Consider the following 15,058-nt stretch of genomic DNA (forward strand, 5'->3'; position numbering starts at 1 on the left):
GTAGTGAGCAGCTGATTATCAGCATGACATAGGCAATGGCAACCTCAGAGAGAGCAAATTTTGTTGAATAAACAGGTGGAGTGAGCACAATAGTGAGCATTAAAGGAAATGAGGGCTAGACAAGTGTGTCTAGTAGCTGATGGCTGAGATCATGACCCAGAGTCTAGTCCTAGCTTAAGAACAGAATGTGGCCTGCTAGTTCAGGTAAGGGATAGGGAGTCAGGACACCTGGATTTTGTTCTTGGCTCTGCCACTTTGTAAAACTTTGGGCAAGTCACTGAACCCATCTGTATTTCAGTTTCCCCAGCTGTATAATGGAGAGAATGATATTTTCCTACCTCACATGAGGGTTGTGAGGGTTCCCTCACTGATATGCTCTAAGAGTCTTAGAAGGAAGACATCAGAGGGAGTGCAAAATATTAGTGTGTGTTTGTTTGTTAAAAATTTGGCAGGAGAAGGATAACAGAAAATCCAACTTAAAGTCGTCTTGGCCTTAGGAAACACTCAGACAGATGTATGCAATGCAAGAGGGAAGTCTGCATTTTCCAGCTCTGTGTGATCAGTGCCCCAAGATCATAAACACCCCACTGCATTATCAATTGCTTTTCTTCCTGCATTTGGCCTAGGGTGATCAGATAGCAAGTGTGAAAAATCGGGACAGGGGGTGGGGGGTAATAGGTGCCTATATAAGAAAAAGCCCCAAATATCGGGACTATCCCTATAAAATCGGGACATCTGGTCACCCTAATTTGGCCTATGTTGTGTGTGTTTGCAGATAAGCTGATGGAAGAGACAGAGGAGCTGTGTCTGCAGAGGGAGCAAAAAGAGGTGGGTGCCCATTCAAAGCCAATCAAATCATACCCCTTCCTATTCCCTGCAGAGTGTAGGGCAATCTGTTGATTGGAGGGGCTAGCACCATGCAAAGCCCAAAGGCAACCATGCTCCTGGATGCCCCTTTGATGAGTAAAGGGATGACAGCCAAGCCCTGTAGATGGATCCTGCACACTTTTGGGTTTCATCTCACTGCACCATCTCGCCTTCCTTGATGTTAGCATCTAGTCACATGTAGGAAAGGTTGAAAGTTGTTGTGAGAGGGAATAAGGATGCTATTTGAATTACAACCTGGACCAGGAGGGGTTTCTGCTGGTCAGGACTCTCTCTTTCTAGTCCTTGCCCCTCATTGCCGGTGTACCTCAGTCTCGACCTGCAGTAGTACCCTGGCCCATTCTAGTCTTGAGCAGAGACAGTTAATTATGGGTGAAATTCAAGAGATTTGGGGCTTTGGGTTCAGTTCAAATAAATACCCAATCATTCAAATGCTACTATGAAACTTACCCAAATTATTAGAACCGATTCAGCACTTGCTCTCTCCCCTGGCATCACCACAAACACCTTTCAAAGACCCCTCCTACTTTATTATGTCTTCTTGAGGGGTGGGGGTTTCAGAAAGTTTCTGCTCCCTTCCGGGGTCTACAGAAGTGGCGGGTCCACTTCTCCCTCTTTTAGGGCTAATCTACTGTCCCCTCTAGCTCCTTTGAGCAGCTGGCTAGTAGACCTGCAGTGGAGAGGGAGTAATTTTGTCCGAGAGCACTGGGCTGGATCCCTACTCTTACAAAGCCTGCCATGGGTGCTTTAACATTCACAGATAGCAGACAGGAGCAAGGGCAGTTTTGAGGTCCTTTGTTCCTAAAGGAGGGAGAAAAATATAATCTACAGGGAGCGTAATTGGTCTGACATTTTACAGGCCTGCAGGGCTTCACAGGAATGGTTTGGGAGTGCACTTTGTTTGAACTGTTGGATCTGCCATATGGATGTACAGTCTTTATTATTAATTTATCTTGTCAGTTTCAATCAATGGTTCTATGACACTAACGGAGCCACTGTAAGAGCTTCACCTAGTGGCTAACTCTAGTACGTTTTAAACCAAGACTCCTGAGACAAAAGTCCTTTGTTATTCAGTTATTGAGCGGATCCTTCTCCTGTGCAGTGTCCACAACACTGGTGTAAAAAAATAGCCATTTTGACTGGGGAGCATAAGCTTGTTGAGACTGGGAAGATGGGTGATGTTACTTATCAGCCTTTTTAAACACCACTTGTCACCAAGTGTAGACAAAGGCAGTGATGATTCATAGATACTAAGGTCAGAAGGGACCATTATGATCATCTAGTCTGACCTCCTGCACAACGCAGGCCACAGAATCTCACCCACCCACTCCTGCGAAAAACCTCTCACCTATGTCTGAGCTATTGAAGGCCTCAAATCGTGGTTTAAAGACTTCAAGGAGCAGAGAATCCTCCAGCAAGTGCCCCATGCTACAGAGGAAGGTGAAAAACCTCCAGGGCCTCTTCCAATCTGCCCTGGAGGAAAATTCCTTCCCGACCCCAAATATGGCGATCAGCTAAACCCTGAGCATATGGGCAAGATTCACCAGCCAGATACCCAGGAAAGAATTTCCTGTAGTAACTCAGATCCCACCCCATCTAACATCCCATCACAGGCCATTGGGCCTATTTACTATGAATATTTAAAGATCAATTAATTACCAAAATCATGTTATCCCATCATTCAAAATGTTAGCTGGTTATGGATAGCAGCTAGCACACATTTCAAACACTACTCAATGCCAATACTCAGAAGCAAACTAGGGAAATGTGGTCTAGATGAAATTACTATAAAGAGGGTGCACAACTGGTTGAAAAACTGTATTCAGAAAGTAGTTATCAATGGTTTGCTGTCCAACTGGAAGGATATATCAAGTGAGGTCCTGCAGGAGTCAGCCCTGAGTTCAGTACTAGTCAATATTTTCATTAATGGCTTGGATAATAGAGGGGAGAGTATTCTTGTAAAACTTGCAGATGACACGAGGCCAGGAGGAGTTGCAAACACTTTAGAGGAAAGGATTAGAATTCAAAACAACCTTGACAAATCGGAAAGTTGGTCTGGAAGCAACAAGATGAAATTCAATACAGATAAATGCCAAGTACTATACTTAGAAAGGAAAATCAAATGTACAACTACACAATGGGGAATAACTGGCTAGGTGGTAGAACTGCTGAAAATGATCTAGGAGTTATAGTGGATCACAAATAGAATATCAACCAACAATGTGTTGCAGTTATGAAAAAGGCTAATATCACTCTGGGGTGTATTAACAGGAGTGTCATACATAAAAGCACTGGTGAGGCTTCAGGTGGTATACTGTGTACAGTTTGGGGCTCAATACGTTAAGAAAGATGTGAACAAACTGGAAAGAGCCCAGAGGAGATCAACAATGAAAAAAGGTTTAAAAAATCTAACCTAGGAGAAAAAGTTAAGAACACTGGACATGTTTAGTCTTGAGAGGAGATGACTGAGGAAGGACCTGATAACAATCTTAAAATATGTTAAGGGCTGTTGTTTAAAGAGGATGGTGATCAGTTGTTCTTCATGTCCACTAAAGGTAGGACAAGAAGTAATTGGCTTAATGTGGAGTAAGGGAGAGTTAGGTTAGATATTAGGGAAAGCAACCTAACTACAGTACAAGGAGAGTTAAGCTCTGGAGTAGGTTACCAAGGGATGTTGTGGAATCTCTGTCATTGGAGGTTTTTGGCAACAGGTTAGGCAAACACCTGTCAGGGATCATCTAGGTTTATGGGGTCCAGCCTCAGTGCGGGGGGTGGAGTAGATAACCTCTTGAGTTCCCTTCCAGCCATACATTCCTATGGTTCTGTGATTTAATAATTATGTATTTCATGTCTTTACTGTTTTGGATTTGGAGGCAACACTAGTGCTCATGTGGGATGGTGGGGAAGGCCAAGTTAGAAAAGGGTAGTGTGACTATAACATAAAATGAATTGTTACTGCAGGGGTAACCATTTAACCCTCTGTGCGCTGCAGCCGAGTGCACTTATTTCCCCATGTTACCTCTCAGGAGCTGGAGCGTCTTAACCAGGTGCTAGAAGCAGAGAAGCAGCAGTTTGAAGAAGTGGTCCAGGAGCTGCGGCTGGAGCAACAGCAGATTAAACGGTAATGAATCCAAGACAGGTACGAAACCAGGTGGGCGACAAGACAGCTGACACTTCCACAGGTGAAGAGAAGCGATCTCAGTTTCACTTTGCATTCAGGACCCCAACAGCCTTTTTAGAGCAGTGCAGGGAATAGGATGGAAGAGTGACCACCCCATAAACTCTGAGTACTATGGCGATAAGCACACACATGGGTGCATATTCCAGACTAGGGCATTTCCCATGGCCGGTCATGGCATGTGGGAGCATATGTACATTATTGGCACATGTGTCACAATTCTAGACACTGGAAGTCACCGTGCCACAATTGCACTGAAGTCAGTGGAGTGATACTGTGGATGGATTTGAACCCTAAGTGCCTAGAATTTATAAGGCACATATGCCCATATGCAGTGGTTAAAGTCAATTGAAAGAGGCTCTCACCACACTGGCCAAGGAGGGATGGGAGCTGGGGGAGCACTGCCTACCCAAGCCAGGGAGAGGAGGAGGAATGCTTCCTCTGTTATGGTTGTGTCCCCCAGCTCCACCTTAAGTTAACTTGTGCCTGGCATTTCTGATTCCTGACAGCACCCCTTCCAAATCAATACTAGAGCATCCTATGGCAATGGCCAACTCTACAGCCTATGGTAGTGTGAGTGCAGTGTTTGGGGCTATTATTCCCCCACAAAGTGCATAACCATTGTCCTTTTAGGGAGCTCGAACTGACAGCCCAATCCCTCAAAGGAGTGGAGGAGGAAAAGAAGGAACTGCGAAGCCTGACAGAGTCCTTACAGAAAACACTGGAGGTCAGTGATAGATTTTTCTCCTCATGGTGACAGCCTTTCAGGGAAAGTGCTATAGAACTAAACAGGGATTAAACTAATAGTATCCTGTAGCAATTACTCTAAAAGCCTATAGAGTTTGACAGAGAATCAGATCCTTCTACAGGTCAATTGATCCAGCTTATAGAACTCTTTAGCAGGGACATATGTCAAGATCCTCTCCTGTGTTGAGATCTCTTCAGGACAGGGCTGGAGCTGTCAGGGACCCAGCTATAGCTCCCTGATTCTCAAGCTGCAGCTTCCCTCGTCTAAATTAGAGCAACCAGGTGGCAGCTCTAATTTACAAAGCTGCATATGGTCTCGGAGAAATCATATACCAGCTGAGAATGTGGCACAGAGTGGAGCTCCATCACACCTCTTCCCTCCCCTATTATAACCCCTATGTCAGGGTGGCTCCTCTAGCTTTATGCCCTCTGAGAGATCCCTCCCCACACGCTGGGAATTCTCAGCTAGGCAGTAGCACCCAGAATATGGCCTATAATTTTCCACTGAACTCTGCAGGATGGTCCAACTATCCTATGGAAAGGATCTCATTCTATATTACATTCTGCGGGTTTTTAGAGAAATGGCCATAGAACCCTGTTGATTTAATCCCTTTTTGATTCTACAGGACTTTCCCATAATACAGATCCTCTCTCATTTGCTCTTGCTCTTTAGTTTTTTTGCTGGGTGGTTTGGGTTTCAGTTTGAGCACTGGGCAAAAACCAGGAGTTCATGGTTCAGGTCACTTACATTGCCCGACCTGGTCTGCTCCACCATTGTTGCAGGTACTGGTCAGACAAAGTTTGGGAATGACAGTATTAAGGAAGGAATGATTCTGTCCTGACTACAGTCAATAGGTTGAGCAGTACAGAGGAAAACAGTGTCGTGTGCCCTCCCCCTGTAGCTGATAGGGATTCATCAGCATGCAAGGGGAGAGTCTGCTGGCACGCAAGGGTGCAGAGAGGCCTGGAGGGAGGAGGAAGAAGGGCAGTGAGGTTGTACAGTATTAGTGATGAGTAGAGGAAGTAAAGTTCCCCTTTCTTGGAGTACTGTCTGCTGAATAATCATGAGCCCACATTGGCAGATTCCTTTAGAGAAGCCCCAAGTGATGGCCCGTCTTCCTGCATAAAGAGAGAACATTAAGGAGGTTATTGCTCCCAGGGTTGCAGGGGAGAAGGGGAATCCAAGGTTTAAGTGGGTGGGGAAAGGAGGGCAGCAGAAGGAAGGAGGGGCAATAGGGAGCCATTGGAGAGGAGTCATCTGGGAAGGTGCCTAGCCTAGGAACCTCCATGTCAGAATGTCGGTGGCCTGGCTAGTAATTACATGCTCTGTTCCTTCTCTGTCCCAAGGAGCTCTCCTGGGAAAAGCAAAGAACCCTGGAAATGCTGGAGGAGAATGAGAGCCAACTTCAGCCCCTGGGCAATGCTAACAAGCAGCCAAACCCCACCGGGTGTCTGCACAGCAACCTGCACCAGATTGAGGAGAAGATGCACCAGCTCCTGAAGGAGAAAGTCTTGGCAGAGAGAAGGTAAGGTGGGGAATGTAGCTTACAGAATCCCAGAAGAGGAAGGATGAAGTGTTACTCCTTGCAGAAGGAACGTGGTGTTGGGAAAGGAGCTACCATTACTCCTGCAGAGGGAAGGTCATAGTAAGAGGAGACACTGGAATAAATTCCAGACTTAGAACTGTAATAATTTTAAAGCATTTTCTCTATTTTCATTAACATTGGCTATTTCCTGGTGGCCAACAGCCTTCTGCAGAGTTGTTAGACCTTTTGTCGTTTCCCCTCATGGATGCCGGCTGAGGAGTGGGAAAGTGCTAGTCAGGCAATTCAGATTGCCAGGCAGGTTCAAATTCGTCCTGGTCAGTGTGGCCATCTGTGGCCGTGCTGCTTGGTTGCCAGTGTGAAATGAGCTGGTTGACCTTTCTAATTCCCTGTGGTCAAGTGTTCATATTGCAGACACTTGACAGTCTAAGCAGAGAGGCCAAGGATTCCAGGGGCCATGGAGAATGAACTCCTCTTTGACTCTAGAGCTGCTCCTTTCAGATCAGGATTGGGGCACATTAGCCCAACAATAGGCCAGAAGCATGTGCTACTGGTGGACCTGTTCTGTTCATAGAGAACTTCACCCTCCAGAGCTGTCAATCTGGGATCACTGCATTTACCTGTTTCAAAAATGGAGATAAAGTTCTAAGGGAATGCCACAGTGAATATGTACAACTAAAACTGAGGCCAACTGGATTTGCAAGACCAGCCTTGCTCTGTCTGACCCATCAGAGCAGCTTTCAACCAAGGTCTTCTTTCCCTTCCTTTCTGGGAGTTGTAATGGCCAGGGAGAGGTCTTCTCTAATGCTCTTTTGTCATGCTGTGTGGTAGGATGAAGGAGAATGAGGAGCGGTCCCGAGCCTTGGAGGAGGAGCGGGAGTTTTACTCATCTCAGTCGCAGGTGCTGCAGAACTCGCTCTCAGAACTGACTGCAGAGAAACAGCAGACAGAGAGAGACCTCAAGGTACTGCATATGTTGCTCACTAACTCTGCCCCTGCTTTGGGCCCAACAGATTATCTCCTTCTTCTCCACTGCAGACTTCTTCAGGGATCTCAGAGTGTTGTAGCTTTTCTTTTGAGGCCTAAGATGGGAGTGGGGAGAGCTTTGGGGCCTGCACTTGGTCAGAGAGATGCTTATTGGCAATGTCAACCTAAATGAGCTCAATCTCTGAAGAAGAACATGATCAGCCCTTCCACTCCAGAGGCAAAAAGCATGCATGGGTAGAGTAGAGACTTATACCAGACCCTGTAGGTCAACAGGTTTAGGCTCTGATGGGACAAGCAGTTGAATTCCACTAAGCAGGGCTATCCTCTGAGAGATTGTCCTGCCTCTGCAACCAGTTGCTCATATCCAGGGACTCCTGGACTCTCCTGATGATCTCAGCTGTCATAGTGCTGTATAGAGGGACTCCTCTCAACTAGCCAGCACCCAGATCTTGTAGGTATTTATAGATCAACACCAGAGCTGAACAGGATCAGCACAGTCTCTGGAGAGCGGGGCTTAGATGTTCCTGACTGCTGACATGATTGGGCTGCAGTCTTCACCAAGGGAATCATATGAGTGGTCTTGGCTGTCCCATGTCAATCTCATTGCAATAAATGGACCAAACATCACAGTTTGGGAATCACTGGTCTATTAGTCCACCAGACACTTCTTCTTGAAAAAGTGGGATAGAGTATCTGATTTTAGCCAAAGGGCAAAGGAAAATGGATTTCCACCTATCTTATCATGATGGGTGAATGCAGAAGGGCTGGCGGTTCAGTTTGGATAAACACGCAGAAGTCTCAATGTTTTTTACCCTTATCTTGAGTCAGTAACATTTAGCTAGAAATGTCACAAGGACAGTTTTTTTTCCCCCTCCATGAGATTCCATATACTTCCTGTTCTTTTTCAGCTAGCAATACCTTCACAAACAGCCTTTCTTATGGTATTTAAACACCTCTGATTCCAAACAGAACCTAGAATGGTGGGGGCAGCTGTGAAATCAGGAATTTGGAGTAATAGACAGTTACCCAAACACTGCTGAGCCTCAAGGAGGGGTTCAGTTTGAGGAACTGATGAACAGCTTGCATGGTTTCTATCTACACTGGCAATCCCTTCATATTCAATGCCACCCTCAGCTTTGGCTTCCTTGCAACTCCTGAGTCAGCAGCAGTATCACTGTTGTGTTGAATGGTTTTCCAGAGTGACTGATTTCCTTCCGTCCTCCTCAGGCTGAGATGAAGGTGCGTATGGATCTAGAGAAGAGACTGAGGGAGGCTGAAGAAGCCCTACAGAGCTTGGAGCAAGGCTTGAATTCTCTGGATTGCAACAAAGAGAAGGAGGAGAAAATGAAAACAGATGTCAGCAATTTGAAAAGTAAGTCATCTATCCTCCATCCCCCTCTCTGCTGGTGAATACGCTCCACAGAAGGGTCCATCTCCACAAGTCAAGCAAAGTGGTGTTGAGTGAGTTCTCAAAACACTTTGCAGCTTCCCTCTCCAGATTGCAAAAGCACTTTGCAAACATTAGTGAGTTAAGTCTCACTCTCCTGCGAAGGTCAGTGTTGTTCTCCCTTGTTTTATGGATGAAAAAACTGAGGCATAGAGAGGTTAAGTGACTTGTCGTAGGTCATATAGGAAAGCTGTGGCAGATCAGGGAACAGAACTGAATGGAGCTCAGCATCTCAGTCCTGTGATTCCACCACCATACAGTCCTTACAATCTGATCCTTCTGTATTTGGATGACAGCAGCCTAAGGAGCATTCAGCTTGGTGCTGGATGATTCAGTAGGTTTGTGTAGTGGGGCAGCTGCCCCACTGCAGCGGAACAGGGGTTAAAAGCACCCCTGGAGAGAGCTATTGCTGGATAAAAAGAGTGAGAGCAGCTGAGGGAGTAGCTGACCACAGGTGTGGCCAGATCAATTAGGGCCCAGCTGGCCCTGATAAGAGGGCTGGGGGCCAGGAGCTTGAAGGAGTTTCACTCTAGCCTTGGAGTGGGAAGGGCTAGCTGCCTGGGAGCAAGGTACCTGAAGCAGAGCAGTTCTGGGGAAGGGCATAGGGAGCTGGTGAGCTCCAGCCTGGTAAACACGCAGGCTGCAGGCCTTGTTGAAGGCCTACGAAAGGTACTGGGGCCGCAGAGGGGCATCCCAGGGATAGGCAAAAGCAGCAGGTCCTACCCCCTTGCCAATGATGAGTGGCCATTATAGACTGCAGTCTGCCTCAGGCAAAGGGAGCTAGATGATGACTGGCAGTAGCCACTGAGGCAAGGTGGGCTTAGAGGGTTGGGGGTTAACCGAGAGGGGAGACCCAGAGTGTGTGGGACTGCTGTGGGGCAGAACCCCAAGATAAGAGGGCACTGGGATCTGGGATGGACATGGGGCCCTCAGGCGAGACACCGGCCACCAGGAGGTGCTCTGAGTACTGAGCGAGCTAATTCCCAGGTGACCAGCAGGAGGCGCCGTGCCAGTGAGTCTGCAATCTGCTACAGTTAACCTTGTACTGTGACTCAGTATTGCATCAGTGCCCCAGCCTAGCATTACAGGGTGTTGTGCTGTTGGAGGTGCAGTCTTTGAGATGAGACATAAAGCTGAGTTCCTGACCATGTGTCACTGAAGTTCCAAAGATGCTTTCAATAAGAGATAAGGGGGTTGACTCTAGGGTCCTGCATGATTGAGCTTTGGGTAATTATCCCTTCCTCAACTCCCTTGCAGCTCCAACTGAATGCAGTATTCTTCACTTCCTGTCCTATAATGTTGCTGGGAGCTGTTAAAGAACTGCCGGGCTTCATTTCAGTGCAGGGTGGGTGACGTGGGCCTGTGTATAGAGTGTGCAAAGTCCTTTGGGATCCTGAGAGTGAGATGCACCATAGAAATACAAGTGATTAGCATTCAGTCCATTTACGTGAATCAGTAGATTCCAAAGTAGCAGCAAAGCAAAGGGCATGGTTCTCCACTACATTGCTCCAGCAGACTGTGGTGGAGTGAAAACCAGGTCCTGGCTCACTGTGCAGCTGGATCCCCCAGTCATCTGTTCCCCCATACATCTCCTCCGCCTTTCTCGCTGTTCATGGCAGGAGCCTGTGACTTGGGCTCCTCAGACGTATCCACGGTGCTGTTGTGGAGGAGGGTCTCCACTGAGGATGGCATATAGTTCTTTGTAAAAGCAGCAGGTCTGTTGCTTGGCACCCGATTGTTTGTCAGCCTCCCAATATGCCTGCTGCAGCTCCTTGGCTATCACACAGCACTCCTGCTGGTCCCTGTAGTACCTGCTCTCCAGCGTCCCCTGAGCAATCTGTTCATAGATGTCTATGCTTCTATGGCTGGGGTGGGAGCTGTGTCTGCATAGCATCTCCCCACAGGTCCAGGAGAGCCAATATCTCCTGTCTGCTCCAGGCAGGAGCATGTCTGGAGTGTGTAGGTGGCATGGTCAGGTGGGCATTCGCACACAACAATGGAGAACTGTGAGGGGTGCTCACCAAGCTGGAAAAGGAATTTCAAAAATTCACAGGGCTTTAAAAGTGTCTATGTGGCGATGGGGGTGGGGTGGTTCTGGTCTCTGTGACCCCAGGCAGTGGAGTTTACAAAGGTGACCAGAGCGTTGAGGTCAACATAAGTAACACAGCATCTCTACTTGCACTGCATCAACCTAAGTACACTGACCGTGGTTCTACGTAGCTCAAGTAGGTGGTGTTACCGTGTCAGCACTTACAGTGGTGGGAAGCCAATTTGAGTGTAGACGCATTAACAATTAGGTCAGCATAAGCTGCCTTGCATCAAACTAACTTTGTGGTGTAGACCAGGCCTTAGAGAATGGAAAATCAGGTCCAAAATCTACATTGTCAGCACGGAATTCTACCTTGTGTTGAGTTATCAGAACAGAAACCTTCGCTCTGGCACAGAAAAGGCGGGTAACTTTTCGCACAAGGTAACTTTCCTCCCAGCTTTAATTTTCTGCCCTAGGTTTTACTGTGTCTCCTCTTAAAAGAATTGAAGAGTATGGGTGAATTAAGTGCTTATAAAGGTTAGGGGTCAATACCACACACCTCAAGCTTGGCCTGCAAACCCCATCTCATTCCTGTCCTTTCAGGTCAGGATCAAGATGTGGTAGCAAAGATGTCTGGGGGCCTGTGACTAGCAGGGGAGTTGCAGAGGAGACATAAGGTGTGTTTGTGCGGATGGGGGAGGAGAGCCAGGCTGAAATGGTCCAAGATGTAGCTGGCTAGGGCAGAGGAGGTGCGCTGGCATAACATGAAGAGAGCTGGGCCGAGGGCTGGAATAGAAGGGTATGTAGCAGGTCAGGATGCGGGTGCATTGGCAGAGCTGTGGGGTGGAGGGGGACTGAGGCTGGAATAGCAGGAGATGCTGCAGGTCAGGGAAGAAATGCATCAGCAGAGCTGATTGGCAATGTTTGCCCAGCATGTGTCCGTGTCATTAGTCCCTCCATTTCCAAAGCTCACTTGGAGAGAGAATAAAACATGTGCAAATTCTCTTTCTTTGGAGATATATGGAAACATTTGCAGGACTTCCCCTTCTCCACCTTGGGGAACCCCATCTCTTTGAAGCATTTGAGAAACAAGGAGTGCAGTGGCCAGGGGCACAGTCCCGCTCTCTGCTTCCACTGAGCCATGAAATATGGCTGTGCTCACCAGTGGCCACAGCGTCCATCTGTCTTGATTACTTTGCTGATTTCAGACTCTCTGAACCAAAGCACAACCAGTAGTGCTTCAAAGGGTTGCATTTCTGGAGACCCATGAAGAGAGACTTTCTCCTGCTAAATACCAAGGAAAGAGCTAGCTAGCTCCTGGCTAGTGACTGTGACGCTGAGATATTCTTGCTGCAGCTGTAGGAATAACTGAGGGGGGATTGAATGGCTCCTGTGGGACTGGTAATGGGCTCTTGTGCCTTCACTTCACCAGTCTGAATCCAGCCCAGATCTAATAGAGTCTGGAAGTTGCTACCCCCTGACAGTACTTAGAGTGCAAAGAGCGGGGATTGCCAGTGGGTGCAGACCTGGAAAAAGTTGGCTTTAATTGCATGGGGTCACTGTGGGACACACTCTACACAGTGTCGTACCAAAGCTGCTGTTCCTAGGTTGTGATCGATGCCCCACTTACTTTCAAACCACTTTAAGCACCGTCCTCTGGTGGTGATGTGGGGCTTTGTGAATGTGAGTGTCTGTGAATGTGCTCCAGGATCAGATCCTCCTCTAAATGGTGCTATAGACATGCAAGGTATGAGCACCTGGTCCATCTCTATGGGTAGTGCAGGACTGTTCTGAGCAGGACAGTGTAGCTGGTATCTAGTGTGCCCAACTGGGATAAGCTCGCTCTGGGGCCAATGTTAACGTTTAAAGTGCCTCCCTCACGTGGCTTCCTGGAATCTCTCCTCCCCAGAGTTCTTTGAGGAGTGCATCCGGAATGCCGAGCTGGAAGCCAAGATGCCCATGATCATGAAGAACTCTGTGTACCTCCACAAGGCTGCCACCCGCCGGATAAAGAGCTGCCGGCTTCACCGCAGGAGGTCCAGCGCTTCATGTAGGTGTTGGCGGCTCTTCCCACATTATGCTCTGGGGAGTGGGGATGGGAGGAGGTTTGCTGGAGGAGGTGAGGATTTTGTTCCACGAGGACTTTGTGTTTCTTGCCCCCTTGTGGCATCACCCACTCACGGGGCTGCTTGCAGAGAAACCTCAGGCACCAATTCTCCACCTGAATTCCCTGGCTTTTCACATACCTGGAAACATGGGGGTGAACCCCTTCAGTGCCATCGGCTCTCTGTGTGCATGCTGGGGAAGCATGCTGCTGCAGCTGGGTTGATTTGAGTGATTGATCCATAGGAAGTCCCCTTTCTGGGGCCCTTGTGCAACCTGACAGCAGCAAAGGGGGAGGGGGAAACAGGCACTGCCTTGCCCTCATTCTTGCCCCTCTCTAAGGAGAGCAAGATGGACTTATTCCATGTGCTCTCAAATGTCATCATAGGTTACTATCTCCTCCCCCACCAGAGTCCAGGGTCATAAAGATGGCACTGCTTGGCTCCAACTGCTCTGCATTGGCTCCCTGTTGAATCTGGGTCTTGGACAATGTTGGGGCGGTCTCCGGCATGGGAGCGCTCACCTGTTTTACTGCTGCTGTTGTTTCAGTGAAACAGTCCCAGTCGTTCATCTTCTCCCAGACAGAAGCCGATAATATTGAGGAGCTGAAGGAGGCAGCCAAGAGGCTCAGCCGGGACCAGCACTTCCGGGAAACCCTCTATCAAATCATGATGTCACAAAAAAATTCTGCTTCAGGGGAGGAAAAGTGAATCCTCGTCTCCTCCCATCAGCAGGGGGCTTCTGATCTCAACTCGTTGTTCAACTCATCAGAAGTTAAACCACTGGGGTCAGGGGGAGGATTTGCTCCTTTGTGGGGAAAGGGGAAGGATGGATGAATGCACCACCCTCCAGGGTTGTGGCTTTTAGTGTGTGTTCCTGAGCAGTGCCAATCTCTCTTTCCCCAGACTGCAGGGAGGCTCTGCCATTCCCCACAAATCACCTCTGTTTACTTCAGCCATTTCCACTAGGACATGTTCTGCCAAAATCCCACAATCAGTGTTCAAATGAATCGCACACTTTAGCTTAGAGAGTGTTGGGTCATTTCTTCACAGTCAAGTTCTGTGGCCAAATGTAGGTGCTGCTAATAAACCCCTTTCTCTGCCTAATGTCCAGCTAGTGAAACTAGCAGATGAGACACAGCCCAATTGGTCTGGCTCGCCTTCTTTCTCAGCTGGTCCAATACATCCCTCAGTATCTGTGCTGGGAAGGGGGATGTTCCTCAGCGTGTTGCCTAGACACGGCAGTTATATCAGTCTCCTGAGGTGTGCAATGATGTCAAGCCCGGAACAACCTCTTGATGTAGCACCCTTTAAGCAGGTAATAATGCAAGGCTGAGAGTACCATCCAGAGGCACCAGCTTCCTAAATTCTGGGGACGGGGGTTACTTGACCCCTGCTCTGCCCCAGGCCCCGCCCCCACTCCATCTCCCAAGCCCCTGCCTCTTCCCACCCCTGCTCCTTCCCTTCCTCCCCCTGCTCCTCCTGCATGCCACTGAACAGCTGATTGCAGTGGGCTGGAGATGCTGGGAGGGAGGGGAAGGAGCTGACTCATGGGCTGCCAGTGGTTGGGAGGGAGGGGAAGGAGCTGATCTGCAGGGCTGCCAGTGGGTGCTGAGCACCCACTTTTTTTTTCCATGCGGGTGCTCCAGCCCCAGAGCACTCACAGAGTCAGTGCCTATGGTGCCATTGTCATCAGTGGCAACAAGACAACATGGGGTGGGTGGGTGACGAGAACCCAGCAACAAGTCCTGCTACCACAGTCTTAGTTAATTAACACACAACCTGAGGAGCGCTAGCTTCCTCACTGCCCAGAATAACACCACCATTGTCATGTCAGCTACCTACCAGGTTTAAGTTCGGGAAACTATCCAGGTTACAGCAGGATGGACACCATCCATGGTTTATCCAAGTGTTATCAATGGTGGTGCCCCTATTGAGAGATCAGGGCTTTTCCTTCCATTCCCTTTCCATCATGGCCTGCATCCTTCCTGGAATGCTGTAGATGATGTGTTTGTCATGGAAGCCCAGACTTAACCTAGACTAGAAGAGAGGATTTGCCCAGAATTTAATAATACTGTAAACTGCTGAAGAGAGAGGAATCAATTTTTTTATACAAACCTGATGGCCACTAGCACCTTC

The 15,058-nt window shown here is 48.3% G+C and overlaps 1 protein-coding gene across 2 annotated transcripts in view; it reads left to right on the forward strand.

Annotated features, from left to right (window-relative positions):
- Positions 1 to 14,499, forward strand: part of PLEKHD1 (pleckstrin homology and coiled-coil domain containing D1) — a 47,792-nt gene extending 33,293 nt beyond the window's left edge. For both annotated transcript variants that reach the window (XM_073348469.2, XM_073348471.1), the window contains exons 6-13: positions 776 to 828; positions 3,912 to 4,006; positions 4,697 to 4,790; positions 6,158 to 6,336; positions 7,186 to 7,318; positions 8,569 to 8,713; positions 12,727 to 12,867; positions 13,470 to 14,499. In XM_073348469.2, the coding sequence (XP_073204570.1) occupies positions 776 to 828; positions 3,912 to 4,006; positions 4,697 to 4,790; positions 6,158 to 6,336; positions 7,186 to 7,318; positions 8,569 to 8,713; positions 12,727 to 12,867; positions 13,470 to 13,630 (1,001 nt within the window). In that variant the 3' untranslated portion in view covers positions 13,631 to 14,499. The remainder of the gene's footprint in view (positions 1 to 775; positions 829 to 3,911; positions 4,007 to 4,696; positions 4,791 to 6,157; positions 6,337 to 7,185; positions 7,319 to 8,568; positions 8,714 to 12,726; positions 12,868 to 13,469) is intronic.
- The last annotated feature ends 559 nt before the right edge of the window (positions 14,500 to 15,058 follow it).

Source organism: Lepidochelys kempii, chromosome 6, assembly GCF_965140285.1.
Source record: "Lepidochelys kempii isolate rLepKem1 chromosome 6, rLepKem1.hap1, whole genome shotgun sequence".
NCBI lineage: Eukaryota > Metazoa > Chordata > Testudines > Cheloniidae > Lepidochelys > Lepidochelys kempii.